Here is a 27,399-nt window from a genome sequence, read left to right on the forward strand (position 1 = left end):
TTCAAAAGTTTCATCCTCATCTTCTCCTTGACTGGGTGGCTGGTAGTAGACCCCGACCACCAGGTTCCTTTTATTCTTTGCTCCAGTTATTTTAACCCAGATGCTCTGGATGGGGCCACCAAGCTCCTCCTCCTGTATTTCTGTGCAGAGATATGTATTTTTCACATACAGTGCAACCCCTCCTCCCTTTCTGTTCCTCCTGTTATTTTTGAAGAAGTTATATCCTTCCATTGCTGTATTCCAGTCATGAGAGTCGTCCCACCAAGTCTCAGGTACACCTCTCAAGTCATAATTTCCCTCCTGTATTAATAGGCCAAGTCGCTCCAAGGAGGCGGGGTCCTCTATCTCCATGCCCCCAGGCAAGACTGGAAGAGCCCCTCGGCTCCTCACACCGTGATGCACATTCAGGCAACTGAAAGGAAAATGGAGCAGAAGGAAGGGCTGGGTAGAATAGAATAGTAGTAGGGTTGGAAGGGGCCTACAAGGCCATCGAGTCCAACCCCCTGCTCAAAGGGTAACAAAAGAAGTCACAGATCGGGAGGGGGCTCCTCCCACCACCCGGAGACCCGCCTAGCTACCCCTCACGAAGAATGCTGGCGGAAGCCCTCGGGCAACGGCAGTTGGCGGAATGCCCTTGGAGCGGCACGTTGCAAACAGGACTATGTGGGAAGCAATTTCCTTTTCTCCCGACTCTGGAGGGCATCCAGATACTTCAGGATTATTTTTTACAAAAGTGGGGTGTAACATACACGAAGGAGCAGCAATATGATTATTAAACTAGGATGATCATGGGGCGGCAAGGTTTTCTCCACCTCTTCTGATGAAGACAACGCATGAGTCTGCCCAGAGGACAGAAAGGGCTTCCTCGACTCTTTTGAGTACTGGCTGCTCAAACGCCCACCTCTCAGGCCCAGTATTCTCAGCAGGAGTACTACCAAATGAGGTGCAATGCCGGATGCTGCAGGAGCAGGTCCCTGCAACTGAGCCACCTCTACCAACTCTGTGCGGACGTGCTGATCGAGTCCGGGAACCAGGCCGCTTTGTGGTACTATTAGGATGACACCTGAAGCCAGTTCATCCTGTTTGCGAACAGCTGGGATCAGTTCAATGGGTGGGAATGCATACAAGAGCCCCCCTGGAGCAGCACTGCCAGGGGTGGGCAGAAGGTAGATCTCCAGATGTTTTGGATTTCATCTCCCACAAGCCTCTGCCAGCATGCCAATGGCCAGGAATGCTGGGAGGTGAAGTCAAAAACATGTATTTATTTATATTTATTACATTTCTATACTGCCCAATTGCTGAACCTCTCTGGGCAGTTCCCAACCTCTGGAGATCTAGTTTCTGTCCATCCCTGGTGTATGCTCCTCACCCCTGGGCGTGGGCATCTTGTCAAGGACCTGAGCATTTTCTGTGCTGGTGGAGAGATCCACCTCCAGGATCCCAGAGCGTTGTGTCACTGGCGGGAAGGTCTTCGGCTTGTGGGTCCACCCTGATTCCTGATGAGCCACTTTGCCGGGGGGTCAGTTACCTTCGTGGAGCAAAAGTGGCGGCGTACCCCGTCCATTACCAGCTGGATGCTGTGTGGAGCAGCGTCAGACACATTCCCCCTCGCCTGTTCACATACACTTTTGCTGACAGATTGTCTGTCCCGGTGAGGACATGGCAACCACTGCTAAGATCCTGGAATGCCAGCAATGCCTCTGAGTTCCAGCCAGTGGATGCTTCTCAGGGCTTCTTCCACCATCCATTGCCCTTGGACATGGTGGCTGTCTAGATGCCCCCCCCCCTTCCAAAAAGATTCACACCTGTGGAGATCAGGGCCCTGTCCAGAACTGTGAAGCTCACCCACCATGACAGACACTGTGGGTTCAACCACCAGTCCAGAGGGATGCACACATACTGTGGGATGCCTGGTGGTGGAGGTGCGCATGCTGCAGCCTGGTCCTGCGGTAGCCTTTAGAGGGCCCTTGAGTGAAGACTTGCCCACTCCATCAGATCCTGACATGATACCATCACTCCCAGAAGCTTTACAAAGGTAATTATGCGTCTTCTGCATGCAGCAGGCCATGTCCCACAGCTTCCACTGCCTGTCCAACAAGAGCAAAACTTGAAATGGGGTGGTGTCCAAGATGACCTTTCATGTTCCATATGAGACATGCAACGAACACACTCTTGGCAGTGCCAACCACAAAACCACCATGCTCCTCGAGACCCTCCCGAGTCATCTCCGTGTCCTTGACACCTGAGTCGGGAGGGTGTCTGAATTAGTAGGTGATCTGATATGGGGACAGATTAAAGCCCCTGTTGCCTCACATGATTCACCAATGCTAGGGGATCTTGGGGGGGACCCCGAGTGCCAACATTAAGACTGAGTGGGAGTGCCGTTTGAACAGAAACGAAGAAACATTTGTGGGATGTACAGACCCAGCGTGTGGCTGCTGAGAAAAAGGCAAATTCTATGTTGCGGGTTACTGAGAAAGGAATAAAAAATAAAACTGCCAAGATCATCCTGCCCTTACACAAATCTATGCTGTGACCACAGTTGGAATACTGTGTACAGCTCAGGTCACTGCACCTCAAAAAGGATATTGTAGATCAGGGAAAGGTACAGAAAAGGGCAACCAAAATGCTCAAGAGGCTGGAGCAACTCCCCTATGAGGAAAGGTTACAATATGTGGGGCTGTTTAGGTTGGGGGGAAAAGGCAAGGGGGGGACACATGATAGAGGTGTACAAAAGTATGCATAGCGTGGAGAAAATGGAGGGAAAGTTTTTCTCCACCTCTCATAACAGTAGCACCCAGGATCATCCTGTGAAGCTGAATGGTGGGTGATTCCGAACAGATAAAAGGAAGGACCTTTTCACAGTGCAGTTAAATTACAAAATTCGCCAACGCAAGATGTAGTGATGGCCATCAATTTACATAGCTTTAAAAGGGGATTGGGCAAATTCAGGGAGAATAAGACTATGAGGGATTTTCCCCTAAAAAGCAGCTTATACATGTTTAAATAAATTACCTACAGGATCAGAGGCAACTATGCCTCTGTCTGCCAGTTGTTGGGGAACACAACAGGGAGGGTGCTGTTGCAGTCATGTCCTGCTTATCAGCTTCTCATGAGCCATTTTGTTGGCCATTGTGGGAACAGAACGCTGGATTAGAGGTCTGTGGTCCAATTTGGTCCACTGCTCTTATGTTTATGCTTCTGTTTGGTCAATGGATGCCAGGAAGTCATCCCTCAAGATGGCTACCACAAGTGACCTCCCAAATTTCCATCAGCAACCTATTCAGCCACTTTAGATCTAGAATGGCCTAGGACTCCCCATTTTTCTCGGGAACCAAGAAAAAAATGGAAAGAACACCCATCTGCCTCTGGCCCCAAGGTACTGCCTCCAGTGCCCAAATGTTCAGGGGATGCTGGACAGCCTATAACAGGCTGTGTGTTTCTTGGGGTCCTTGGACTTTGACGGTGATACAAATTTGTCCCAAAGCCCATGGGCAAATTCCAGAACATAACCCTGTGAGACAATCTCCTGAACCCAGGCGTCTGGTATTGTGTCTTCTCAGATGCAAAATGATGGAAACACCCCATGATAAGGATGTGGCGTTGAGCCTATTGGCATCGATGGAGGCCCTCAGCATCTTTGGTCCCTTGAGAAATGATGAGGAAGACTGCTGTGCTCCACTCCCGGAAGGTTTTGGTCTGGACCACTTGGACTTGTGGGTCCCATACAATGTCTGTCCAGGACAAAAGGAGTGCTGTGCCTTTTGTTGGCCACCTGTCTCCAAAGGCAGTGCCACCTTTTCGCCCCTAGTTCTCACCAGGAGAGCCTCTGGTGGGTTTCCAAAAGGGGCGGGTGCTGGATGGGAAGCAGGCGGCACCTGCCAGGTGCTGAGGCAGGTGTTTCACCAGGCCACTGTGCTGGCAGCCGTCGCACGCTCCGGAGTTCAATGCTGAATTGCCAGGACTGCTGCTGGGGGGCTCTCTTCTGAAGCCCAGCCGACAGCGGCTGGCGCGATCCCATCTCGGTGGATTCCTGCACCACGTTCTGTGGCCCCTCTCTCAGGCAAGATCTGATGTGTGACGGGGAGCAGACCTCGGGGGGGGGGAGGAGCCACAGCCCACATTCGAGGAGCCACTGGTGTCAGGTCCGAGCCCACGGTAGCCCAGGCCTGCTCTTGGGCCTCCTTGGCAATGCCGGGTCTCCCCGTCTTCCTGCAAGACTTTTTTGATGAGGGAAGCAGATGGGAAGCAGCTTCCTCTGGGGCTCCCTCTCCCGTGTGCACAAAGCCCCTGCAACGTTGATCCAGTACCAGCTCTAACCCTTGGAAAAGGGTGACACTTAGGAGAAGAAGAACTAGACGCCACTCTGCACCAGTGGAAACGGAACCGATTCCAGGTACATGCGGATGAGACTGGAGGACAGCCTGCAGAGGAAGAATCACAGGGGAACCTGCATGAGAGCGAGCAAGAGGCTGAAGGTCAGTCAAACAGAGGCGATGAAACCCAGGCCTACAACAAGAAGAAGAGTGGTATCAGTGGGAGACTCCTTGCTGCGTGGGATCGAGACCCAAGTATGTCACAAAGACCCGTGGACTCGCCAGGTATGTTGTCTCCCGGGAGGATGGATTAGAGGCATGACTGAAAGGTTGCCTGTGCTCATAAAGCCCACTGACAGGTATCACTTTCTTCTCAGCCATGTGGGAACAAATGATACCGCCAAGCATAGCTACGAAGAAATCACATCAGGCTTTGAAGCTTTGGGAGGAAACTCAAAAACCTTGGGGCCCAAATAGTTTTCTCATCCATCCTTCCAGTAGTTAGAAGAGGGATAGAAAGGGGGGGGGGAATACTCCGGGTGAATGACTGGCTACAAAGGTGGTGCCGGCGTGAGAGATTTGGATTCTGGGACCACGGGCTATACTTCCTGGAAGATGGGCTGTTGGCAAGGGACGGGTTGCACCTCACAAAGGATGGGAAGAATGTGTTTGGCCACAGCATGAAGAACTTCATCAGGAGGGCTTTAAACTGAATCCTACGGGGAAGGGAGATGTAAAGTTGGGGTAACAATGGACGTAGGCGCATGCACTGCAACGGAGAGAACAGCTCTGATAGCGCCCAATAATAGTCTTCAGACACATGTAGGAAGGAAGCGAGACTATGAAGCACATGGTCTTCGATGTCTATATACTAATGCCCAGAGTATGGGGAACAAACAGAACGAACTTGAACTCTTAATACAGGAGGGAAATTAGGACTTGATAGGTGTACCTGAAACTTGGTGGGACGACTCTCATGACTGGAATACAGCAATGGAAGGATATAACTTGTTCAAAAAAAACAGGAGGAACAGAAAGGGAAGTGGGGTTGCACTGTATGTGAAAAATACGTATCTCTGCACAGAAATACAGGAGGAGGAGCTTGGTGGCCCCATCCAGAGCATCTGGATCAAAATAAATGGAGCAAAGAATAAAAGGAACCTGATGGTCAGAGTCTACTACCGGCCACCCAGTCAAGGAGAACACGAGGATGAAACTTTCAAAAAGCAAACAGTCAATGTTTCAAGGAAGCATGATGTAGTAGTAAAGGGGGACTTCAATTTCCCTGATATTTGTTGGGAGACAAATTCTGCAAACATGGCCCCTCCAGGAAATTCTTGGCTTGTGTGGTAGATAACTTCCTCCTACAGAAAGTAGAGGAAGGAACTAGAGGATCGGCTATCCTTGACTTGATCCTAACCAACAGAGATGACTCAGTGGATAAAGTAGCAGTTATAGGAACTCTGGAGGAAAGCGACCATGTTATACTTGAGTTCTTGGCTCTAAGGGAAGCAAAAGCCGAGGGTAGTCAAATGCGTACCCTGGATTTTTGGAAAGCTGATTTTAATAAACTCAGAACAATGATCTGTCAGGTCCCATGGCAAGCGACGCTAACGAGAAAAGGAGTCCAAGATGGGTGGGAGCCTTTAAAAAAGGAAATTCTCAAGGCACAATTACAAATCATTCCAACAAGAAAAAAAAATGGAAGACAACAGAAGAAGTCAATGTGGTTCACAAAAAGCTTAGAGATGACCTGAATACAAAAAAGGACACATATAGGAAGTGGAAGGAAGGCCAAGCAACAAAGGAAGAGTACAGGCAGGTAGCACAGAATTGCAGGGATGGCGTCAGGAAGGCTAAAGCTGAGAACGAGCTGAGGTTAGTGAGGGAGGCTAAAAGCAACAAAAAGGCTTTCTTCAGCTACATGCATAGTAAAAGACAGAGGAAAGAAAAGGTGGTTCAGCTTTTAAATAAGGATGGCAAAATGATAACAGATGACAAAGAAAAGGCAGAGGTGCTCAATTCCTACTTTGGCTCAGTCTTCTCCCAAAAGAGGGTCTATGACCCCCTGGCAAAGGCGAAGTACAGGCTGAAGGGGCAGGATTGCAGCTTGATCGATAGGCACATGGTCAAGGAACACCTCATTACTTTGAATGAGTTCAAATCTCTAGGGCCAGATGAACTGTATCCTAGAGTAATAAAGGAACTGGCAGAAGAACTCTCAGAGCCACTGTCTATTCTCTTTGAGAAATCATGGAGGACGGGGAAAGTGCCAGATGACTGGAGGAGGGCTAATGTTGTCCCTCTCTTCAAAAGGGTCAAAAGGAAGAACCTGGGAACTACAGCCCAGTCAGTCTGACATCAATCCCTGGGAAAATTCTGGAGCAGATGATAAAGCAATCCATCTGGAAGCACTTTGAAAACAATGCAGTGATTACTTGAAGCCAACATGGATTTGTCAAGAACAAATCCTGCCAGACAAATCTGATCTCATTTTTTGATCAGGTCACCTCCCTTGTGGACTGTGGGAATGCTGTGGACATAATATACCTCGACTTTAGCAAAGCTTTCGACAAAGTGCCCCATGATATCCTGATGAACAACCTAGCTCAAAGTGGGCTAGATGAAAGAATGCTCTGGTGGAGCCACAATTGGCTACAGAATGGACTCAAAGAGTGCTTATCAATGGGACCTTCTTGAACTGGGGAAAGGTAACGAGCAGGGTACCACAGGGCTCAGTTGTGCGCCCACTGCTCTTCAACATTGTTATTAATGACTTGGAGGAGGAGGTGCAAGGAATGCTGATCAAATTTGCAGATGACACAAAATTGGGTGGGATAGCTAATACTTTGGAAGACAGAAACAAAATTCAAAGTGATCTGGATAGACTGGAGTGCTGGGCAGAAAACAACAGAATGACATTGAATAGGGATAAATGCCAAGTTCTGCACCTAGAAAAAAGAAACCAAATGCACAGTTACAAGATGGGGGATACGTGGCTCAACCACACTACGAGCGAGAAGGATCTTGGAATTGTTGTCGATCACAAGCGGAATATGAGCCAACCATGTGATGTGGCCAATGCTCTTTTGGGCTGCATTAATAGAAGCATAGCTTCCAAATCCCGGGAAGTATTAGCTCCTCTCTACTCAGCACTGGTTAGGCCTCATCTGGAGTACTGTGTCCAGTTCTGGGCACCACACTTGAAGAAGGATGCAGACAAAATGGAGAGGGTTCAGAGATGGGCAACAAAGATGATCAGGGGACTGGAAACAAAGCCCTATGAAGAGAGATGGAAAGAACTGGGCATGTTTAGCCTTGAGAAGAGAAGAATGAGGGAAGATATGATAGCACTATTCAAGGATTTGAGAGGTTGTCACAGAGAGGAAGGCCAGGATCTCTTCTGGATCATCCCAGAGTGCAGGACACGGAATAATGGGCTCAAGTGACAGGAAGCCAGATTCCGGCTGAACATCAGGAAAAACTTCCTGACTGTTAGAGCAATACGACAATGGAACCAATTACCTGGGGAGGTGGTGGGCTCTCCCACACTGGAGGCGTTCAAGACGAGGCTGGACAGCCATCTGTCAGGGATGCTCTGACTTGGATTCCTGCATTGAGCAGGGGGTTGGACTCGATGGCCTTGTAGGCCCCTTCCAACCCTACTATTCTATGATTCTATGTGGGGAGGAGAGGAAAGGTGAAGGAAGAAAGACCGACTAAAACGCAAGCATGTTTTGAACGCCCGAGATCTCCGGTGCTCCACCGTGAAGCGGGGCTGGGCTGGGGCCATGGAGGGAGCCCCCTTCTGTAGCAAGTGAAGCTGATGGGCCTCACCGTTGCTCAAGAGGAGGCGCCTGCGCTGCAAAGGGCCGGAATGCCCTCTTGGCAAGTGGGGCTTCCGGAAAGGCTGGAGAGAGCAGCAGAAAGACAAGGGGGATGCACAGAGCGCGTGGGCAGCTAGAAGCAGCAGCCACAGGAAGAGAGATCGGCGGAGGCTCGGGCGAGCTGGGAGGCAGTCCGGGCATCTCTGTCTGGAGAGAGGAGCACTCCAGGGCTGGGGGCTGTTGGAGTCTCCACTGGCATTCTCGGGGTGCTGGGGAGGGGAGCAGAGGCTTGCACAACCTCTGGCAGAACTGCGGCAAGCCCGTGTCTTTGTGGGCTTGCTGCACCAGAACCTGGGGTCCTCCCACGAAGGTAATTGGTGGGAGATTCAGGACAGATAAAGGGAAGGGCCTCTTCACACAGCGCTTGTTAAACCACAAGACGCAGCGATGGCCACCCGTTTGGATGGCTTTAAAAGGGGGTTGGACAAATTTCTGGAGAAGGCTCTCGATGGCGACTAGTCCTGACGGCTACCTCCAGTACCCGAGGCAGGATGCCTACGTACGCCAGTTGCTGGGGAACATGGCCGGGGGGTGCTCTTCCGTTCGTCTCCTGCTTGTGGGTCCCTGGTCAGCAGCTCGTTCGCTGCTGTGTGAACAGAATGCTGGACTAGATGGACCATGGTCTGAGCCAGCAGGGCATATTGTGACAAAGGGGAGGCCAAGCCGGCATGTGGAAACTCTTCCGGTTCCTCAGCTCGGGTTGCTGGAGTTACTGCTGGCCACGGGGCGCCATCCGAACGCCAGAGGAGGCCCGCCGCACCCCTGATGTGGGGTTTGCCACCTTCCCCGGGGGCATCAGAGGCCGTCCCACCGGGAAGGGGAACCGTGCCCAGCAGTGTGTCCCACGGGGCGACTAGCGGGGAGCCTCTTTGCGCTGGAGGGCGCGGCTTTGCAGCATGCTCTGCAGCTTCCTTCAGCGCTGTGCTGAGGGGGGGTGCTGCGCGTGTGGGGAGGGCTTCTGAGCCAGGGCAGTGTCTAGGCTGGAGGCAGCTGCAGGCCCGGCCTGGCCCTGCCATCCCCACCTTGGCTGCACACAGCAGGGCCAGCCAGCCCAGCCGGGTGCGAGGGAGGTCCTACCTCCTGCCTGGAGACAACGAATTGCTGCCGGAGAAGGTTGGCCTCGTTCTGCAGCTCTTCCCTCTGCCGAAGGAAGCCCCAGGAAGAGCATCAGCCACCCGAGGAGGACCGCCCATCCCAAGGGGGCCCACCGCCCTCGCCCTGCAGGGAGCCCCTTGCCGCCTCCACCTCCTCTGCTGTGCTGCGGCACTTCTCCTCCAGCGAGGCCAGCTCCACCTTCGCCACCACCAGCTCTTCCTCCTTCTCCGCCAGGGCCTGTTTAGCGGCCTGGTGCTCTTTCTGCCAGCGCTGCACTTGGCTGCCCAGCTCAGCCAGCTGTTCCCGAGTGGTGCAGGCCTGCGGAAGAGGGCCAGGTGAGCCTGGGCCGGACTTCCTGGGTGGGGCGGGAGGCTGCCGCTCCCCAGGGCCAGGAACACTCACCTCCTGCTCCCGCTCCCGCTGCAGGCCCTGGAGCTCTTGCAGCTGCCCTCGGCAGTCGGCAAGCTCTTCCTCCAGCTGGGCCGCCCGGTGCTGGGCCAGCTGGCCCTCTGCCTGCAGGCAGCACACCTCCCGCGCCCTCTGCTCCAGCTACCAAGAGAGAGGGCGGTGGGACAGGAGGAGAGGCAGCCCCTCCAGAAACCCCCGGGCTGCGTGGCCCTGCCTTCCCTGCTCCACCAGCTCCCTCTGGCTGGCCCGGCAGGAGGCCGCCTGCCCTCTGAGGCCCTGGGCCAGCCTCGTGGCTGCCACCAGGGCCTGGCCGCTCCCTCGCGCGCGCAGCCGGGAGAGGGCCGCCTCCTGCCGCAGCGCCTGAGAGGGGATCATAGCCGGCAGGGCGGGGTCCCTCACCTCTGCCGTCTGCTGCTGCAGCTGCAGCTGGGCGTGCTCGAGGCTGCCGCGGGCACCCTGCAGCTCAGCCGCCTGCGCCCTCCGCCCCTCTCGGAGCACCCGGCGCTCCGCCTCGCACTCTGCCACGCAGGCTCGCAGGCCTTGGCTTCTCCACTCTTCCTCCTGCAGCTGCAGAGGTGGGCTCCGTCAGGCCCAGGGAATGGCCCCAGCAGCTCTGCCAGGAGGGGCGGCTGCATCGGGTCTGTGTGCGCCCGCGCCAGGTGGCTGCCCCACTCCATGGCCCTGGCAGCTGCCTCCACAGGCCTTCCTCCCGCTGCTGCTGCTGGCCCAGTGTCGCTGGCAGCTCCTCCGGCGTGGACGCGCGCTCCTGTGCCTGAGGGCACAGGTGTCCCTGAAGGCCTCGCCGAGCCAGGGGCTCTGCGCAGCCCGCTGTCTGGAACGCACCCCGCCCGCCTGGCCACTGCAGCCTGCCTACCCGCCGCTGCAGGCCTCTCAGCCCCTCCCGGCTGCTCTCCAGGGCCAACTCCAGCCGGGCCGCCGCCTGCCGGTGCTGCTGAGCCTCTTGCAGGGCTCCCTGGTGCTGCTGCTTGGCTTGGCTCAGCTCTTCTGCCAGCTGCTCCAGCAGTTCTCTGCAGGAGAATGGCACCGCGAGGAGGAGGAGATGGTGGTGGTGGAAGAGGCGCACCTGGGAGAGGGCCGCCCTCCCCTGCCCAGAGGCTCTGGCTGGGTAGAGGGAGACCTGCCCCCCGCCCCGCCCCTGGCGAGGCCCCGCAGCTGCTACCTGTTCTGCTCCAGCTCTGCTCCAGCACCGGACAGCCTTTCGTGGAGCAGCCCGAGCTCTGCCTCCAGCTGGCGGCCGGCCTGCGCGTGGCGCGTCACCTCAGCCAGCTGCTCCTGGGCGCTGCGCAGGCTGCTCTGGGACAGCAATGCCTGCTCTTCCCGCTGCGCCAATGCCTGGGCTGTGGGGCAGATGGGGCTGAGTGGCTGGCAGGAGCAGGCCGGGGCTGGCAAGGCCCTGGGGGGGCTGGGGCTGGGCTTCCCCGTTCCCATTCCCATCTTTGCTGCAGCTTCGCTCCGGCAGCGTCGTGGCCGAGTGAGATTTCCTTCTTGGTACGGAGAGGCCCCCCCGGAGCTGCCGCTTATTATCGTTGGGTAAGGCGACCGAGGGGCGAGGGGCGAGGGGCAAGGGGCGGGATGCAGATGCAGGTGCTGGATACGAGGCAGGGCTCGCTTGCTCCCACATCTGCTGGGTACATGGGGCGGACAGAGCCCCGGCGGGGCAGAGGGGGAGGCGCAGGCCAACGGGGGCGGGACTAGCTCCAGGGGAACAGCCCCACCTCGCCTCCAGATCGCGCGGGGCTTTGAGCAGCTGCCCGATGCCGCAGAAACCAGAGGGCCTGCTTGCTGCTGCAGAGCAAGCCCAGCTGCCCACTCCAGACCTCGCAGGCCTTGCAGCCAGCCCACGCCCAGGAGGCGGCCCTTGAAAAGCTTAGGCTGGCAGCCGCCCACAGGCCAGGTACTGCCACACCACGCTGCGGGGTGGAGGTCAGCGGGGGCCTGCTGCCCGGGGGAAGGCGCAAGCGCCACTCTGCCCAGGGCTTGCTCACCCGCTTGCTGGTGCTGCTGCTGGCTCTCGTGCAAGCACTGCCGCAGCGCTTGCCCCTCGGCACGCAAGGTGCCGCACTCGGCCCTGCTGTGCTCCAGCTCCTGCTGGGCGCGCTGCAGGCTGGCCTCCAGGTCCTGGGCCCGGGCGCGCTGCCGCTCCACCTCCTGCCCCTTCTCCTGCAGGGCGCTGCGGGCGCGCAGCATCTCCGCCTGGGACTGGCGCAGGAGCTCCTCCCACTTCCGGAGGGCCTGCGGGAGGCGAGAGTGCAGCAGGAGAGCCCGGCCCCGCCCGCCCCGCCTGCCCCCTGCGCGGGGCGGGCGGGCGCCTCACCTGCGCCTTCTGCCCACACAGCTGGTGGCTCTGCAGGAGCTCCAGCTCCAGCCGCTGGGCCCGCTGCTCCAGCACCGCCCCCTCCAGCTGCTGCTGCTCCCTCTCGGCCGCCGCCTCCTGGCACAGGCTCCACACACGCCGCTCCAGGCGAGCCATGTCTGAAAGGAGGCCTGATCAGCGCCCGCTTGGCGGCGGGGGGCCGCCCAGCCTGGGCCCGCCCGCCTGCCCCGTTGGGCTGCCCGGGCTGGGCGGGGTGCAGGGGGCTGGGCGGCGCCCGGGGCGCTACCTTCCAGGGTGCTGTCCTCCTGCGCGGCCCCTCTCGCCAGCGCCAGCTTCGCGTCCCGCACCAAGGCCTGGTACTCCGCAGCCCGCTGCTGGTGCTCGGAGCACTCCTCTTCTGCTTGCAGCAGCTTCTGGGCAGGCCAGAGAGAGCCACAGCTCAGCCAGGCCCGGCCGGCTGCCGCCCGCGGCGTCCCCAGCACGCCCACGCCTCGCGTGCCCAGGAGAGCCGCAGCGTGGCAGGGCCCACCTACCTGCCGGAAGGTCTCCGACTGGGCGGCCTGGCTCTCATAGCTGCCGTTGGAGCAGCTGTGTGTGGCCCTGTAGGAGGCGAAGTCCCCGTGCACCGCGGCTAGCGCTTCCTCTTGCTCTAGGAGCTGAAGAGCAGTGGTCAGTCTGGTCCCGGGGGGGGGGGGGGGGGGCGCAGGCGCACCGCCGCTGCCTGGCCGGCCCCGGCGCGCTCACCTTGGCGTGACTGGCCGCCAGCTGCCCCTGCAGCTCCCGGAGGGTCTCCTCACAGCGGCAGGCAAGGCGCCGGCCCTGGCTCAGCTCCCCCTGGGCCTCCTGCAGCTCCCGGCTCAGCTGCGCGACAGCATCTCCCGCTCGGCTCGCTTGCCGGCACCTGCCCCTCAGCTCCTCCTGCAGGATCAGCTGCTCCGTGCGCAGCTTCCGCTCGGCCTCCTCCCGCTCCTTGGCCTGCAGCGGGAAAGGGGGGGCAGCGACTCCAGAGCGGGGGGGCGGGGGGGCGGGGGGGCGCTCTGTGGGGCCACGCAGCCCAGAGTCCCCCACCTGGCTGGCGAGCTCCTCCTGCAGGCCCTGCAGCCGGCTCTCCAGCTCCCCGGCCCGGCCCAGCAAGGCCTGGTACTTCTTTTTGTAGAGGTCCAGGCTGCTCTCCAGGGCGCTGGCACTGCTCTCCGCCTGGCCCAGCTGCCCCTGCAGGTGCCGCTCCCGCTCGGACTGGTGTGAGAGCTCCAGCTCCTGCTTCTGGGTCACTTCCTCGTAGTAGAAGAGCTGCAGGCACAGAAGGGCGCGCAAGAGACGGGGTGGAGGCAGCTCGGGGCTCGGGGCCCTCCAGGCCCAGCCTGCCCGCCTGCCCGGCTCACCTGGTCCTTGAGGACCTGGCACTGCTGCAGCAGCAGATCCCGCTCCAGGCTCTGCTTCTCCAGGGCGCGCTCGCGGGCCTGCAGTGTGCTGAGGTTGTCCTGGTTGCGGCCCTTGCAGACGTCCAGCTCCTGTTGCAGGCGCTGCAGCTTCCCCTGCAGCTGCTCCATGTCGGCCTGGTGGGCCTGCTGGCGGGAGCAGAGCTCGCCCTGCAGCTGCTCCAGCAGGGCTGCCGTAGCCTGGCTCTGCAAGCGGCACAGCCGAGCGATCAAGCCAGGCAGGTGGGGGCGGCTCACGGAGCGGGGGCCACCCTGGCCGCCGCCTCGGCCTGGCCTGCGCCCCCCCGCCAGGCCTTCGCGGCTGCGCGAGAGAGGGGCCTTGGCGGTGGGGGCAGACCCGTCTGGAGCTGAGGCTCTGCAGCGGGCAGGAAACAGCCCCCGGCTGCTGGAGAGGAGGGCGGCAGGGCAGGGCAGGGCAGGGCAGGGCAGGGCAGGGCAGGGCAGGGCCAGCCGAGAGCGCCGCACTCAGCCCAGCTGCCCGCGGAGAAGGGCTCTGACCTGCCTGAGGGAGGCCTCCTCCTCCTGCCGGAGGGGGCGGATGGTGCGCGTCTGCTCCACCATGGTCCTCTCCTGCGCCCCGCAAGCGTCCCGTGGGCCCCTCAGCTCGTCCTGCAGGCGGCGGAGCGCCCCCCGGAGGCTGCTTGCTTCGGCCTCCTTCCCTACAAGCTGGTGGCACCAGAGGAGAAGCGCTGTCCTCGCAAGGCCGCCTTGCGCCCTCCGGCCACCTCCCCGGCCCCTCGCCCCCTCCTCCCGCTGCAGGGCTCTGCTGCTCAGCACCCCAGCTACAGCCGCTTGGCACTGTGGCCCGCCCTGGCGGCCCATCACCGAGGCAGACCCAGAGCGCTGACGTGGAGCAGCCCGGCTCCTAGGACGGAGGACGGGCGGGCCCAGGGCCCCTTTGCACCCCTGCCTTCGCCCCTGCCCAAGCACCAGTGTGCTGGGGAGAGGACAGGGGAGCGGCCCAAGCGGTGGCGAAGGGCTCGCCTCCCCCAAGGAGATGCTCCTGGGGCCCATGCAAAAGCTGGGCGTGCAGGGGAGGGGCGCCCCCTCCGCCCTGGCCTGGCCCTTCGGAGGACTAAGCCCGACAGGGGCAGGCCGCCCAGGGATCACCCCCCGCCGCTCGCAGAGCCCAGGAGGCTTCTGCTGGGGACAGGAGCAGCCATGGCCAGGAGGCTCCCCTGCCCGCCTGCCACCGCATCCTCACTCGCGTCTGCTCCTCCTCGGGTGTCGCTGGAGCACCACGACAGCCTGGAGCAGGTGCCCGCCTGGGGAGGCCTTGACTGGATGGGCCTGGCGGCAGCGGCAGCACCAACACAGGTGGCAGCGGCAGCACCACCAGAGGTTCCGGAGATAATGCCTAGAACTTGGAACTCGGCTGGGCTGCCGCATTCTCTCTCTCTCGCGAGCCTTCTGCAGGGAGGCCTCCAGGGCCAGCTGCTGGGGCTGCACGAGTGCCTCGCCAGCCGCGCTGGGCACCGGACGAGCTCGTCCTGCGCTGCCTGGACCTCGGATCACTTCTGCTCTCCTCCAACTGCTCCACGGCCAGACAAGCCCCCGTGAAAGCCCTGAAAGGGGGGAGTGGCCCCACGGAGGCGAGGGCGCTGGAGGGAGAGGAGCAGCCATGCCCGCGGGAGCCAGACGGGGCAGCCGAGGCAGCTGGGGCCAGCCTGGGCCAGGGTCTCTCCCACTAGGGACGGAAGCCCCATGAGCAAGGGGAGGGGGAGGGGAGCTCACCTGATCTTGGCAGCTGGAAAGCTGCTCCTGCAAGGAGACTGGCTGCTCCTTGGCCCGCGAGGCCTAGCAAGGGAAAGGAAAACCAGGCCTGAGAAGAGCTCCCATACCTCTGGTGCGTTCAGGGCCTTCTGCAGGGTGCTGAGCTCCTGGCCTCTCCTCTGCAGCTCCTCCTGGAGTATGTGGGATTCATGCTGCTCTTTGCTCAGCAGTTCCCTCTGCCGATCCACCTGGCCCCAAGAGAAGAGGGCAGAACAGAACGTGAGGACCAGAATGTGGGGGCCAGATGGTGGGCTTCCTGGGTGCCCCCCATTCCCCACAAGCAGGACTCTCCGATCCCACCTCTGGGGAGCAACACATAAGCATCCAGAGCAGCCGGCCCCAACAGCTCCACACTGGGGGCCAGGGACGAAGCCCCCCCAAGACCGGGCAGAGGCTGTGCTCCTGGAGAGCCCCCTTCCAGCACGCTGCGTGTCGGCCCAGCCCGTGGTGCACACGCCCCGCTTCACAACATCTTCAGCTGCCGATGTGCAAAACGCTCTTTCCGCTGCAATGCCTGGATCTCGGCCTCTTTGGTGCGGGCACCGGCCTTGGCCGCTTCCTGGGCAGCCTGAGACGTCGCCAAGTCTTCCCGTAGCTGCCAGATGGTGTCCTTGCCACGCGGCACCTGTCGTGGCCTCAGCATTTTAAACAGGGCCAGGCCTGGGCCTGAGCCGCCCCGCCGGGCAAGAGATGACCCCCAACGCGCCCACCGAGTGGACCCGGGATGAGGCCCTGGCAGTGGCGGCACAGAGCAGGCTCCCCGCTTGTCATGTCCATCTGCAGGCTCTGGATGGAGATGGCTTTGTTCCAGAGGGCATCTGGGAGCCACAAAACTGGGTCTTGGCCGAAGTGCCACGGCTTCAGGGTGGAAAGGCTGTCTTGGGTTTTTATCACTGGTCGGGACTGTCCTCGTTATGAGCCGCGCGGGGAGCGGGGGTCCCAGCTGGGCCAGAACATGGAGGGGAAGGTCCAGCCGAGGGCGGGAGCAGGTCCTCAGGGGCCAGGCCTTCCCTCAGGCCCTCGCAGTGTCACTGCCCAGGAGGGGACACCCAGTACCTGCTCTTCTGCGGCTCGGGCGTCAGCCGAGGCTCTCGCCAGGGTGGCCGTCTGCTGCTTTTGCTGCCGGATCTGGAACAGAAACAGGGGCATCGCCAGGCCGGCAAGAGCAGCTCTCTCGCCCAGCAGCCCAGGCGCTTCTGGGGCCGGGCTGTGGCTGCAGAGGGCAGAGCGCCCAGCCCCAGAAGGGGGCCGCCAGCTCAGGAGGCCTTCCAGCAGGCGGAGGCACGCTAAGGCCAGGCTGCCCGCCCCACCCGGGCTCGGCTCCGGGTGCTGCCAGACCCTTGGGGGAGAAGCGCCAGCCCATGAGGGACACCTTGGGGATGCCCTGCCCGCCCCAAGAGTGCCACCCTGGCCAGGGTCCCCGCCTCCGGGAGAAAGGCTTGCTGCCTTCCCACATGCCTCCCTTGCTGCTCCTGGGCGTGGTGGGCCAGGGGGTGCTCCCACAGCCTCCCACGTGGCCACATGCTGCTGCAGGGCGCGCCTGGCCCCTGCAGCCTGTGCAGGGCCTCGGTCTCCTCTGCGGCCTGGAAAGCAAGGCGAGCGCCGCCACCTCCTTTCGTTAGGACGCCCCAGACAACACTTCCCCGTGCATCCAGTCCAGTGGACAGCATGCGCTGAGAAAACCTGGCCGGGAGAGGGGGGGGGCGCTGCACTGCTCGCGAGGGGGGGACCCACACGGAAGCGAGTATGGACTGATGCCATTCAGCCATGGTGGCCTACGAGGGATGCGGTGTGTTTGTTTTCCTGCCTGAAGGGAGCACGGCGCACGTCTGCAGCCAGTGCATGCTGGTCTCATCGCTGGGGGGGGGGGAGATGAGAGCTCTGGAGCAGTGAGCGGCCCCCTCCGAGGCGCAAGAGAGGGCGAGGAGTCCTGGCACAGAGCACAACTGCAGGGGCGGCTCGGCAGGAAGAGCAGGAGGACCGGGAGGAGGCGCAACCGGCGCGGGTGACGGGCCCGGCAGAGGAGGGGACAGCGCGCGAGGCTCTTGCTGCAGGGAGTGGCTCAGAGCCTGTGGGAGGAGGTCTACAGCAGACCTCGCAGGACAGGACGCAAGGTGCCGGAGCCCTACTGGGCAGAGGACAGGGAGCCACTCCCTGCGGCAAGGGCCAGAGAAGCGGGGGCAGAAGCGCTGCAGGTTAGAATTGTGCAACCACAGAAGCCCAAGGGGATGAACGTGGCGGCCGCTGAAAGCGTCTGAGTCAAAGCAGATGGAGGAAGGAATAAAGACAGCGACCCAGGGAGACGAAGTGGCCCATGAGTTCCAAAAGTGAACTGCGGATATGTCAGGGAAGCATGAAGTAGTAGTAATGGGGGACATTAACAGGAGCTTTGGGAGAAAGTGACCACGTAATGCTCATGTCCTTGATTTTAAAGAAACCTTTAGCTGGGTGTGCTCAGACGAGTACCTTGGACTTCAGGAAAGATGATTTTAATAAATTCAGAGCAACAATAAGTAGGATTTCATGGCAGGAAAGCCTAACAGGAAGAGAAGATGGAGAGGAATGGGAGGCCTAAAAAAGGAGGCGCTTAAGGCTCAGTCAGAAACAATCCCACCGAGCGGGGAAAATGGAAGAAACAGAATAGACCAGTGTGGCTACACACGAAGCTTGGTGAGGGTCTGAAAAGCACAAGGGACACCAATAAGAGGCGAAAGGAGGACAGGTCGCCAAGGAAGCGCACAGGCAGGTAGCCCGCAGTGGAGGGATGGCGTCAGGAAGGCTAAAGCGTGGATGAGCGGTGGTCGGTGAGGGATGCGAAGACTAACGAAAAGGGCTTCTTCAGCGACGCCCGAAGAAAAAGGAGAGCAAAGTAACAGTTTTGAAGCTTGCGATTGCTGACAGGTGACAAAGAAAAAGTGGAACTGCTCAACTCCTAGCTTGGCTCATCTTCTCCCAGCGGAGGATCTGTGTCCCACCTGGCATATGTGATGAAGAGGCGGAAGGGGTGGGAGTACAGCTTGGGCACGACAGAGAGATGGTCAGGGAATGTCTGAGCAACTGAAATGCGTTCAAGTCCCAGGTCCAGATGAGCTGCACCCCTGGGTGTTGAAGGAGCCAGCGGGCGGACTCTCGGAACCTCTGTCTATTCTCCTTGAGAAATCTTGGTGTGAAGTACCAGAGGGCTGGAGGAGGGCAATGTCGTCCCCATCTTCAAAGAGGGCCAAAGGGAAGATCCGGGGAATTATAGCAAGACATCAACACCTGGGAAGATTCCAGAGCACTCCATCTGTGGGCACCTTGATACCAATGCAGCAATTGCTGGAAGCCAGCACGGATTTAGTGAAAAGGCAGTGTGGAGGAGCGGTGGAGGCCACGATCGCCTCTGCTGCTCCTCCCACTCCACAGGGGATGCGTGCAAGCATCGGAGTGCGGAGGCTAATGAGCACTGAGGGTGGAAGCCATAGGACTGCGCCGTAAGTGGACTGGATGGCGCTTTCCCCAGGTGCGGGTCCACAGCTGTCAGGAGAACCGCACTCAAAGAGTGCTTGTCAGGGCTTCCTCGTCAAGCCGGAGGGAGGCACTGAGTGGGGCGGCCCAGGACTCTTCAGCATTTCTGTTAACCATTTGGAGGAAGAGGCGAGGGGAGCGCGCGTCAAATTTGCAGATGACCCAAAACTGGGTGGGATAGCTCATCCCTTGGAAGACAGAAAATTCAAAACTATCTTGATCGGTTGGAAAACTGGGCAGAAAGTAACAGAATGACATTTAACAGAGACAAGAGCGAAGTTCTTCATTTAGGAAAGAGAAATCAAACACACAGGGGTGAGATGGGGGACACCTGGCTTGACAATAGTAAGTAAGAAAAGGATCTTGGAGTTGTACTCGATCATAAGCGTAAAAAAGGCAAATGCAATTTTGGGTTGCATCGATAGAGGTACAGTTTCTAAATCACAGAAAATAAGTTTCGCTCTATTCTGTGCTGGGCAGACCTCACCTCAAATACCGTGTCCCGTTCAGGACACCACACTTTAAGAACTCAGATAAATTGGAATGAGTTCAGAGAAGGGCAGCAAAGATAATGATATTCAGGGGACTAGAAACTAAAGTCCCAAGAGGAAAGCTGTTAGGAGCTGGGTAGGTTTAGCCTGGAGAAGATTACTGTGGGACATGAGAGCACGGTGCCAGTACCTCAAGGGGTGTCTTGCGGGGAATAGGCTGCAGCCCTCTTCCATCACTTCAGACTGCAGGACACAGAATAACGGGCTTCAGTTACAGGAAGGCAGAGTTTGGTTGAACATCAGGAAAAACTCCCCGATGGCCAGACAATGGAACCCAGTGGTGATGGAGGTGGTGGGCTCTCCGTCGCTGGGTCTTCAAGCAGAGACGGGGCAGCCATCTCTCAGGTATCCCTTCCACCGGACTCCTGCACTGGGCTGAGGGTTGGGCTCCATGGCCCTGGTCTTGCCATTGCTGCGGGTTCCTATGCCGCAGCCTGGGGTGAGCTTGGGGACCGGAAGAGCCAGGGCCGCCACTTCCCCCACACACTTTGCCTGCCAGTTAAGATGGTCTCTGGAGCCTTCCTCTGGACTCCTCTTCCGGCCGGAGCTGGAGCAGTGGGCTGGAGAGAAGGCCTTCTCTGCCATGGCAGCCCAGGCAGGCTCGTGGGGGCCCAACCCGACGTCTTTCTGGTGCCAAGCACGCTCCCTTTCTTCTTTGCTCTGCTCCTCCAATGTGTCAAGACGGTTTTAAGCCACTATTGCTGACAGATTCGACTATCTCTACTGCAGACCTGTTCTTGTTGTTTTTCCAATGTAATGTATTGCCGGTTTTTACCCAGTGGTCACCCTGCGGGGGGTTGCAAATGGAAGGGTGGTACATACATTTAAAAACTAAACTTCTGGCCGGCCCCCAGAGTTCTTAAAGAACGACTCCCCGCCCCTGCAGGCTCATCCTTGGCACCAGAGCCAGGCTGGCTCCTCCTCCCGCCAAAAGGCAGCTGGCATCACCAGCCCGGCAGCGCACGCCTCACTGCCGGAGGGACCGGGTCCCCGGCCTGCGGGTTTCCCCACGCCCAGCTCTCCTTTGGAACACCCCGAATGCCTCAAGGTGAGAGGGATGACAGCCGAGTAGCCATGGCGCAAGACTGGAGTACAGCCGGCACGGGCCAGAGAGCCCAGAGGGGCCACACTTCAAGGGAAGACCACCGGGGGCCCAGCATGCCACTTGGCCTGGCCTCTGCCTGGGCATCTGCACCGTCAGATCCGGGGCAGCTACTTCATTCCTCCTGGGGCCACGTCCTTGTGGCCCTCGCTGGGTGGCTGCCTGGCAACTCGGGGAGCTCCAGCCTGCTTCTGAGCTCAGGCAGGGGAGGCAGGGCCTTCCAGAGCCTGGCCAAGCGCCTGCCGGGAAGACCACGCGACCCCCTACACGGAGGCTGCTGCTGAGGCCAGGCGTCCCGCCCCACCCACGGAGCACGTTGCTGGTGGGAGGGCGTGGATCTTGCAGACATAGGATGCAAAACAGATCCACAGCTGTTTTGACGCGTGCTGCTCCCTGCTCTGAGGCGGATGGATGGATGAGCCCAGGTTTCAGGGGAGCTCTGGCCCCTCTTCTTGCATAGAGATCAGGGGCTAGTCCGGCTGGCGTGCTGGATGGCTTCTCTGCCTGTCCGGCTCTGGAAACCCCAAGGCCAGTAGCAGGTGCTGCAGGGCTTGGATCTGGAGCTTCCCTCAGAGGGGGGCGGCCCCCGAGGTGAGCTTCTGCCCCCCCACAGCAGGGCCCGGCGGCAAAGCCGAAGTGGCACCCAGGATGCTGGGCGGCACTTGAAAGCACGCAGCATGAGGCACGAGCACAGGCCTCATTAACACCCGCCTCCAACATCATTAAGATGTTTCCAAGAAAATTAATTGAGAGGCTCATTAAAAATAAATTAAGAAAAATGTGTTGCAGAGTGCTTGCTCGGAGCTCGTAAATCACCGCTTGAAGCTCCGGGCTGCTGTGCAGACAATTAACGCTGGCCAATTTGTTTTATCCCGACTGCGAAAATTAGAAAGCAGACGTAGAGATTAGATTAGGGGTGTCTGCTGAGCGGAACTTGGCGTGCATATTTTAGGATACAAGATGGAAATGAGGAGAACAGCAAAGGCCGCTGAGATGCCCCTCTGAGGTGCTGATGAGCAAGATGGGGCAGGGGCAGCCCCACACCTCTGCAGGGCGGGATGCGCATGCCCCCAGCCTATGGGCGGGGGACAGGGCTCGACTGAGAGCTGGGGCCACCGGCAGGCTCAGCCTGCCCACCTCCAATCGCCATGGAATGCGGAGCCCCCCGGCACTCAGACCGCTCCCTCCTCCGCGCCCCAAGCCAAGGCCTGCGAAGCACGGCAGGCGCAAGAGGGTGCAGCAGCCCTGGCTCAACGTCCGAGGGTGCAGCTGGAGCTGCTCGGGAGGCAGTTAGGAGCAGCCAGAGCTGCCGAGCCGCATGGCCCCTTTGAAGGTCTTGGGCACGGCTGCGACTGTGGGGACCCACTGACCCCTTAGGCTGAAGGAGGCGGCAGTGACCCTTCCTGGAGCCCAGCTTTCCTCCTCCCAGCCAAGTGCTTCTCCTGAAGATGCCTTGCCTGCAAGCAGGCCAACAAAGACCCCTCCCTTCCTTGCCGTACTGGGACCAGCAGAGAACATCCAGGCGTGCCACCCATCTCTGAGCTCTGGTGGGGGGGCATCCAGTGCAGGCAACTCCAGGGATCTGGAGGGGCCGATGGAGGGCCCTCTCATCGTCCCGCGCCCCTGCGCTGACTGACCAGTGGCCACCTCAGCATCACACCAGACTGCTGAGTGACTGTGTGCAGAGTGACAGGAAGAGCCATGGCTGGCTGGAGACACAGGAGCTTCTCCCCTGGCCTAAAACGTTCTTCAGGGGCTCCTCCTGCAAAGTCCCAAGAGCTCAGAGAACAGCACCGCAAGGAGGGACCCTGCCCTCTTCCCGCTCGAGAGCCCCCTCCAAGCACCCGACGCAAGCCCCATCGCTGGGGCAAAAGCGCGTTGTGAGACAGAGAGAGAAAGTACTCACAGAATTCTTCCCACGCCTCCAAAGCCGGAAAGAGCAGAGAGCTGTGGAGGACAATAGTGCAACGGAGGGCTGGAGGAATGGCAGGGAAGCCACAGGAACCCACTCTTGCTGCAGAAGGCACTGGGGAGAAAGCCGACCGGGAGGGCGGCTGAAGGACGGTGTCAAATAGAGGCAACAAAACACAACAATGAATGAGAACTAATGATCTAATTAAAGAACAGATCACTGGAGCCAGACGGCATTCAGCCAAGTGTGAGGACCGGAAGGCAGGCAAAAGTTGCACCCGTATGTAAAAAAGATATTGAGGAGGCATCTACGAAGCGACAGACTCATCAGCCTAACTTCTGCCCAGGTAAACTCATGGGGAACAGAATTAAAGTACCAGAGGGATCCCTTCTCAGGGAGAAAGGATCCGCTCGGTTTCTGCCCATCAACCCTTGCAAATCAGCTTGCAGGTGTCAGCATGCAGGCGAGCCCTTGGCAAAATCTGCCAACCAAAGCTCCAAAGGAAGCTGTCCCTGGGGTAGAATCACAGAATAGTAGGGCTGGAAGGGGCCTACGAGGCCATCGAGTCCAACCCCGGCTCAGTGCAGGAATCCAAGTCAGAGCATCCCTGACAGGTGGCTGCCCAGCCTTGTCTTGAGGTGTTAACTGGTGACGAGAAAGAAGCGGAGGGTAGGAATAAACAGGGGACATGCAGGGGTGAGTTTCAGAGCCCTGACGAAGGCCTGCTGCCCTTTGCTGTAACAACAGCCCAAAGCGCTGGCAGATCCCGTCGCCAAATTTAATGCTCGCATCCACACTTGGCGTGTGAGGCTGTAGCCACAATTTGGGGAAGGGCAGCAGGGTAGAATCCTGTGGTACGAGCAAGAAGCTTTGTGGACTGTGAGTGCAGGGGCCTTCACGCACACACACACACACACAGCCCCCCAGGGCCGCAGCAACTTCAGGGCACAGCTGGAGCCATCGAGGGCAGGCGGCCTTCCGCGAGGGAGCGCCGGGGATCAACCGGAGCGAAGACCTCCTCAGCAAGCTCCCCCGACGGATGCGGACCCCCCGCCTTGCGCCCCACCCAAGGGGCGTGGGCCACAGGTTCTGCGCGGGGGCTGTGGCACAGCTGCCCCCGCCGCCCGCAATTCGCGCGGGGCCAGGCGGAGCGCACCTGGCCCCTCCCCCGCACGCGGCGAAGCTCGGGGGCTGGCGCCAAGGCCTGCCGCTCGGGAAGGGGGCGGCAGGGGGCTCCCTCGGCCTTCGCATGGCGCCGCGCCGGATCCCAAAATGGCGGCCTTCTGAAAATTCGCCTCGGCCTCCAGACGCGAGGGGCGGCTCGCCCTCCGCGGCGGCCTGGGGCGGGCGGGCGGGCGCGCGGGCAGCGCCTGCTGCGGGGCCCTCGGAAGCGCCTTTGTCCCGCCGAAGGCCGCGCCCTCCGCTCGCGCCGTGCAGCGCGCGCGCGGACCCCGACGCGCCCGCTGCCGGGGACGCGCAGTTGCGGCTCTCGAGAGCCAGCAAGCGGCCCGCGCGAAGCCGTGCGCCAGCGGGCGGGGGCCCGGCCCGGCCCGGCGGCTCCTCGCCTGCCTCCGGCACCGCCTCCCGCAGGCAGGGCCGCGGCCCGGCGCGCGCCGCACGGGGCTCCCGCGCCCGCTGGCCCGGCCCGCGCTGCCGGCAGACGGCGGCGGCCCCTCGGCGTCGCCGCCCGGCGGGGCTTCGGGCGCTCCTGCGCCACGCCGGCCGGGCGCCCGCTCGGGGCGGCGCGGCCCCGCGGCGGGCCCAGCGCGACGCCCGGCTCCCGGGGCGCTTCTGCGGCTCGAGAGGCCCTGCCGCCCGAGGCGGCGCGCGGGCGGGAGCGGGGCCCGGAGGCGCGCCCTTCGCCCCGAGCGGCGGAGCCACAGGAGCGGCGGGGGGCCGCCTCCCAGAGCGGGCGAGAGCCAGCGGCCGGCAAGAACGCAAGGGGCGGCCGAGGGAGCTGCCGTGGCTCTGCGGCGCGAAACCCCGCACAGGACGCCGCGCCCGGCCCGCGCCCAACGCCGCCGTGGCGGGCGCCCTCCCGGCCCTGCACTTCCGGCCCACGGAAAGGAACGAATGTCCCCGTGGCGCTCGCGCACGTCGGTCACTCGCACAAGGCCGCCCCTGCCCCAGGGCGCCCCGGCCCCGGCCCCGGCTCAGCGAGCCGCCCCCCCCGGCCCCGCCGCGCTCCGCGCTTGAACGTTCGGGGCTTTGTTCGTTTCTGTTTCTCTGACTGAGCCACATGAGCAGAAAAGCCGCAGGCGAGATGTGGCGGCGCAGCTGCGCAAAGTTGGGGAAGACGGGGACCGCGCCGCAGGGTGGGTAGAAGGACCCACGGTTTTTAAAAACGAGACTTCAAAAAACATGAAATCGGCTTTAAAAAAATGTACATACTATGTTTCTCTGAAATAATAGCTAGGTGGACAGTTATATAATCTGAATGTAAGCATGTTAGCTGTACAGTTAATCTCTAAACCAAATCAGTGCCTCTACCAGATACGTTGAGTTGAAGGAGGCTTTTCTAATGAAATGAAGAACCACCCCAATTATTTCTCAGATATCTTTACACTCGACCTACCAAACAGAAGCATTTTCTTTTCACCTAATGAAAATAAACCATCCAGTTCTAGTCCGCCCAGTAACTATCAAACCATGCTTTGACCTATCCGTTGCGGGCATTTCTTTTTTGTTTCCTACTTTGTTTTTGTGAGCCTGGGCCAAGACAGAGTGAAGCATAAAGGAGCAACACTGGAAAGAAAAAGACAAAATTGTCCAGTGTGCATCTTCCTATATTCCCACATTCAGCCTGCAATCTGATAACAGCTTGCCTGGGAGTAAGCCCCACTGAACTCAGTGGAAGTGATTTCTGAGTAGACCTGTATAGGATTGCACTGTTAACCTTGTAACTCTCTATAGAGTGCTATTCATAAGAAAGACCCTATATTTTAAAGCCGTTCCCTCCACAGACAGAAAAAGGAAAGCACGCAATGCACACACAGCGAGACAAAGAGATGCAAAGCTGCTTGCGAGAATGAACTGGTGTAAACAGAACTCTGGCTGCAAATTAACATGGCTTACTGGTCAGATGTGCACCATTGTTGAGGAAACAGATGGAAAAGTTTCAATGGGGAACTTGACTGAAATCAGTGATTGAAATGAACTTTTTCTCTTGCTGATTTAAATGGCCTTGATTTAAAGCCCTCCCACCCCTGCCCCCTGGCTGCCTTCTGTGGGCTTTAAACTGAACCCTACAGGGGAGGGAGACATAAAGTTGGGGTAACAATGGATGAAGGCGCATGCACTGCAACGGAGAGAACAGCTCTGATAGCGCCCAATAATAGTCTTCAGACACATGTAGGAAGAAAGCCAGACTATGGAGCACATGGTCTTCGATGTCTATGTACTAATGCCCAGAGTATGGGAAACAAACAGAACAAACTTGAACTCTTAATACAGGAGGGAAATTATGACCTGATAGGTATAACTGAGACTTGGTGGGATGACTCCCATGACTGGAATACAGCAATTGAAGGATATAACTTCTTCAAAAAGAACAGGAGGAACAGAAAGGGAGGTGGGGTTGCACTGTATGTGAAAAATACATATCTCTGCACAGAAATACAGGAGGATGAGCTTGGTGGCCCCATCCAGAGCATCTGGGTTAAAATAACTGGAGCAAAGAATAAAAGGAACCTGGTGGTCGGAGTCTACTACCAGCCACCCAACCAAGGAGAAGACGAGGATTAAACTTTTGAAAAGCAAATTGCTAAAGTTTCAAGGAAGCATGATGTAGTAGTAATGGGGGTCTTCAATGTCCCTGATATTTGTTAGGAGACAAATTCTGCAAAACATGGCCCCTCCAAGAGATGCCTGACTTGTGCTGCTGATAATTTCCTCCTACAGAAAGTAGAGGAAGGAATTTGAGGATTGGCTATCCTTGACTTGCTCCTAACCAACAGAGATGACTTAGTGGATAAAGTAGCAGTTACAGGAACTCTGGGGGAAAGTGACCATGTCATATTTGAGTTCTTGGTTCTAAAGGAAGCAAAAGCCAAGAGGATCCAAACGCGTACCCTGGATTTTAGGAAAGCCGATTTTAATAAACTCAGAACAATGATCAGTAAGGCCCCATAGCGAGCGACTCTAATGAGAAAAGGAGTCCCAAGATGGGTGGGAGTTTTTAAAAAAGGAAATTCTGAAGCCACAATTACAAACAATTACAACAAGAAAAAAAGGCGGAAATCACAGAAGAAGCCAATGTGGCTTTACAAAAGCTTAGGGATGACCTGAAAACAAAAAAGGACACATATAAGAAGTGGAAGGAAGGCCAAACTACAAAGGAAGAGTACAGGCAGGTAGCACAGAATTGCAGGGATGGCGTCAGGCAGGCTAAAGCTGAGAACGAGCTGAGGTTAGCGAGGGAGGCTAAAAGCAACGAAAAGGCTTTCTTCAGCTACATGCAAAGTAAGAGACAGGGGAAAGAAATGGTGGTTCAGCTAATAAATAAGGATGGCAAAATGATAACAGATGACAAGGAAAAGGCAGAAGTGTTCGATTCCTACTTTGGTTCAGTCTTCTCCGGAAAGGTGGTCTATGAGCCCCCTGGCAAAGGCGAAGTACAGGCTGAAGGGGTAGGATTGCAGCTTGAGATCGATAGGCATATGGTCAAGGAACACCTAATTCCTTTGAATGAGTTCAAATCTCCAGGGCCAGATGAACTGCATCCTAGAGTAATAAAGGAACTGGCAGAAGAACTCTCAGAGCCACTGTCTATTCTCTTTGAGAAATCATGGAGGACGGGGGAAGTGCCTGATGACTGGAGGAGGGCTAATGTGGTCCCTATCTTCAAAAAGGGTCAAAAGGAGGAACCTGGGAACTACAGACCAGTCAGTCTGACATCAATCCCTGGGAAAATTCTGGAGCAGATGATAAAGCAATCAGTCTGTAAGCACCTTGAAAACAATGCAGTCATGACTCGAAGCCAATGTGGATTTGTCAAGAACAAGTCCTGCCAGATGAATCTGATCTTTTTTGATCAGGTCACCTCCCTTGTGGACTGTGGGAATGCTGTGGACAT

At 58.6% G+C, this 27,399-nt stretch overlaps 1 protein-coding gene across 41 annotated transcripts in view; it reads right to left on the reverse strand.

Annotated features, from left to right (window-relative positions):
• Nucleotides 1-27,399, reverse strand: part of PMFBP1 (polyamine modulated factor 1 binding protein 1) — a 49,188-nt gene that overhangs the window by 5,346 nt on the left and 16,443 nt on the right. For 7 of the 41 annotated variants that reach the window (XR_014784679.1, XR_014784678.1, XR_014784680.1 and 4 more), the window contains exons 6-19: nucleotides 16,310-16,381; nucleotides 15,322-15,441; nucleotides 13,979-14,146; nucleotides 13,424-13,666; nucleotides 12,786-13,331; nucleotides 12,575-12,697; nucleotides 12,328-12,454; nucleotides 12,042-12,199; nucleotides 10,887-11,959; nucleotides 10,581-10,734; nucleotides 10,106-10,273; nucleotides 9,701-9,847; nucleotides 9,449-9,616; nucleotides 9,281-9,343 (exon numbers count right to left, since the gene is read on the reverse strand). Coding sequence is in view for 33 of the 41 variants with exons in the window: in XM_084812524.1 (XP_084668650.1) it covers nucleotides 9,281-9,343; nucleotides 9,449-9,616; nucleotides 9,701-9,847; nucleotides 10,106-10,273; nucleotides 10,581-10,734; nucleotides 10,887-11,959; nucleotides 12,042-12,199; nucleotides 12,328-12,454; nucleotides 12,575-12,697; nucleotides 12,786-13,331; nucleotides 13,424-13,666; nucleotides 13,979-14,146; nucleotides 15,322-15,441; nucleotides 16,310-16,381 (3,330 nt within the window). In the remaining 8 variants the exon portion in view is untranslated. Of the gene's footprint in view, nucleotides 1-2,417; nucleotides 4,425-9,280; nucleotides 9,344-9,448; nucleotides 9,617-9,700; nucleotides 9,848-10,105; nucleotides 10,274-10,580; nucleotides 10,735-10,886; nucleotides 11,960-12,041; nucleotides 12,200-12,327; nucleotides 12,455-12,574; nucleotides 12,698-12,785; nucleotides 13,332-13,423; nucleotides 13,667-13,978; nucleotides 14,147-15,214; nucleotides 15,278-15,321; nucleotides 15,442-16,309; nucleotides 16,382-27,399 lie in introns of those variants that run through there. The other 34 variants (XR_014784685.1, XR_014784682.1, XM_084812543.1 and 31 more) reach the window with 23 other exon arrangements.

This window comes from Heloderma suspectum, chromosome 8 (assembly GCF_057233095.1).
Source record: "Heloderma suspectum isolate Gila_16-S chromosome 8, 16-S_ref, whole genome shotgun sequence".
Classification (NCBI taxonomy): Eukaryota; Metazoa; Chordata; class Lepidosauria; order Squamata; family Helodermatidae; genus Heloderma; species Heloderma suspectum.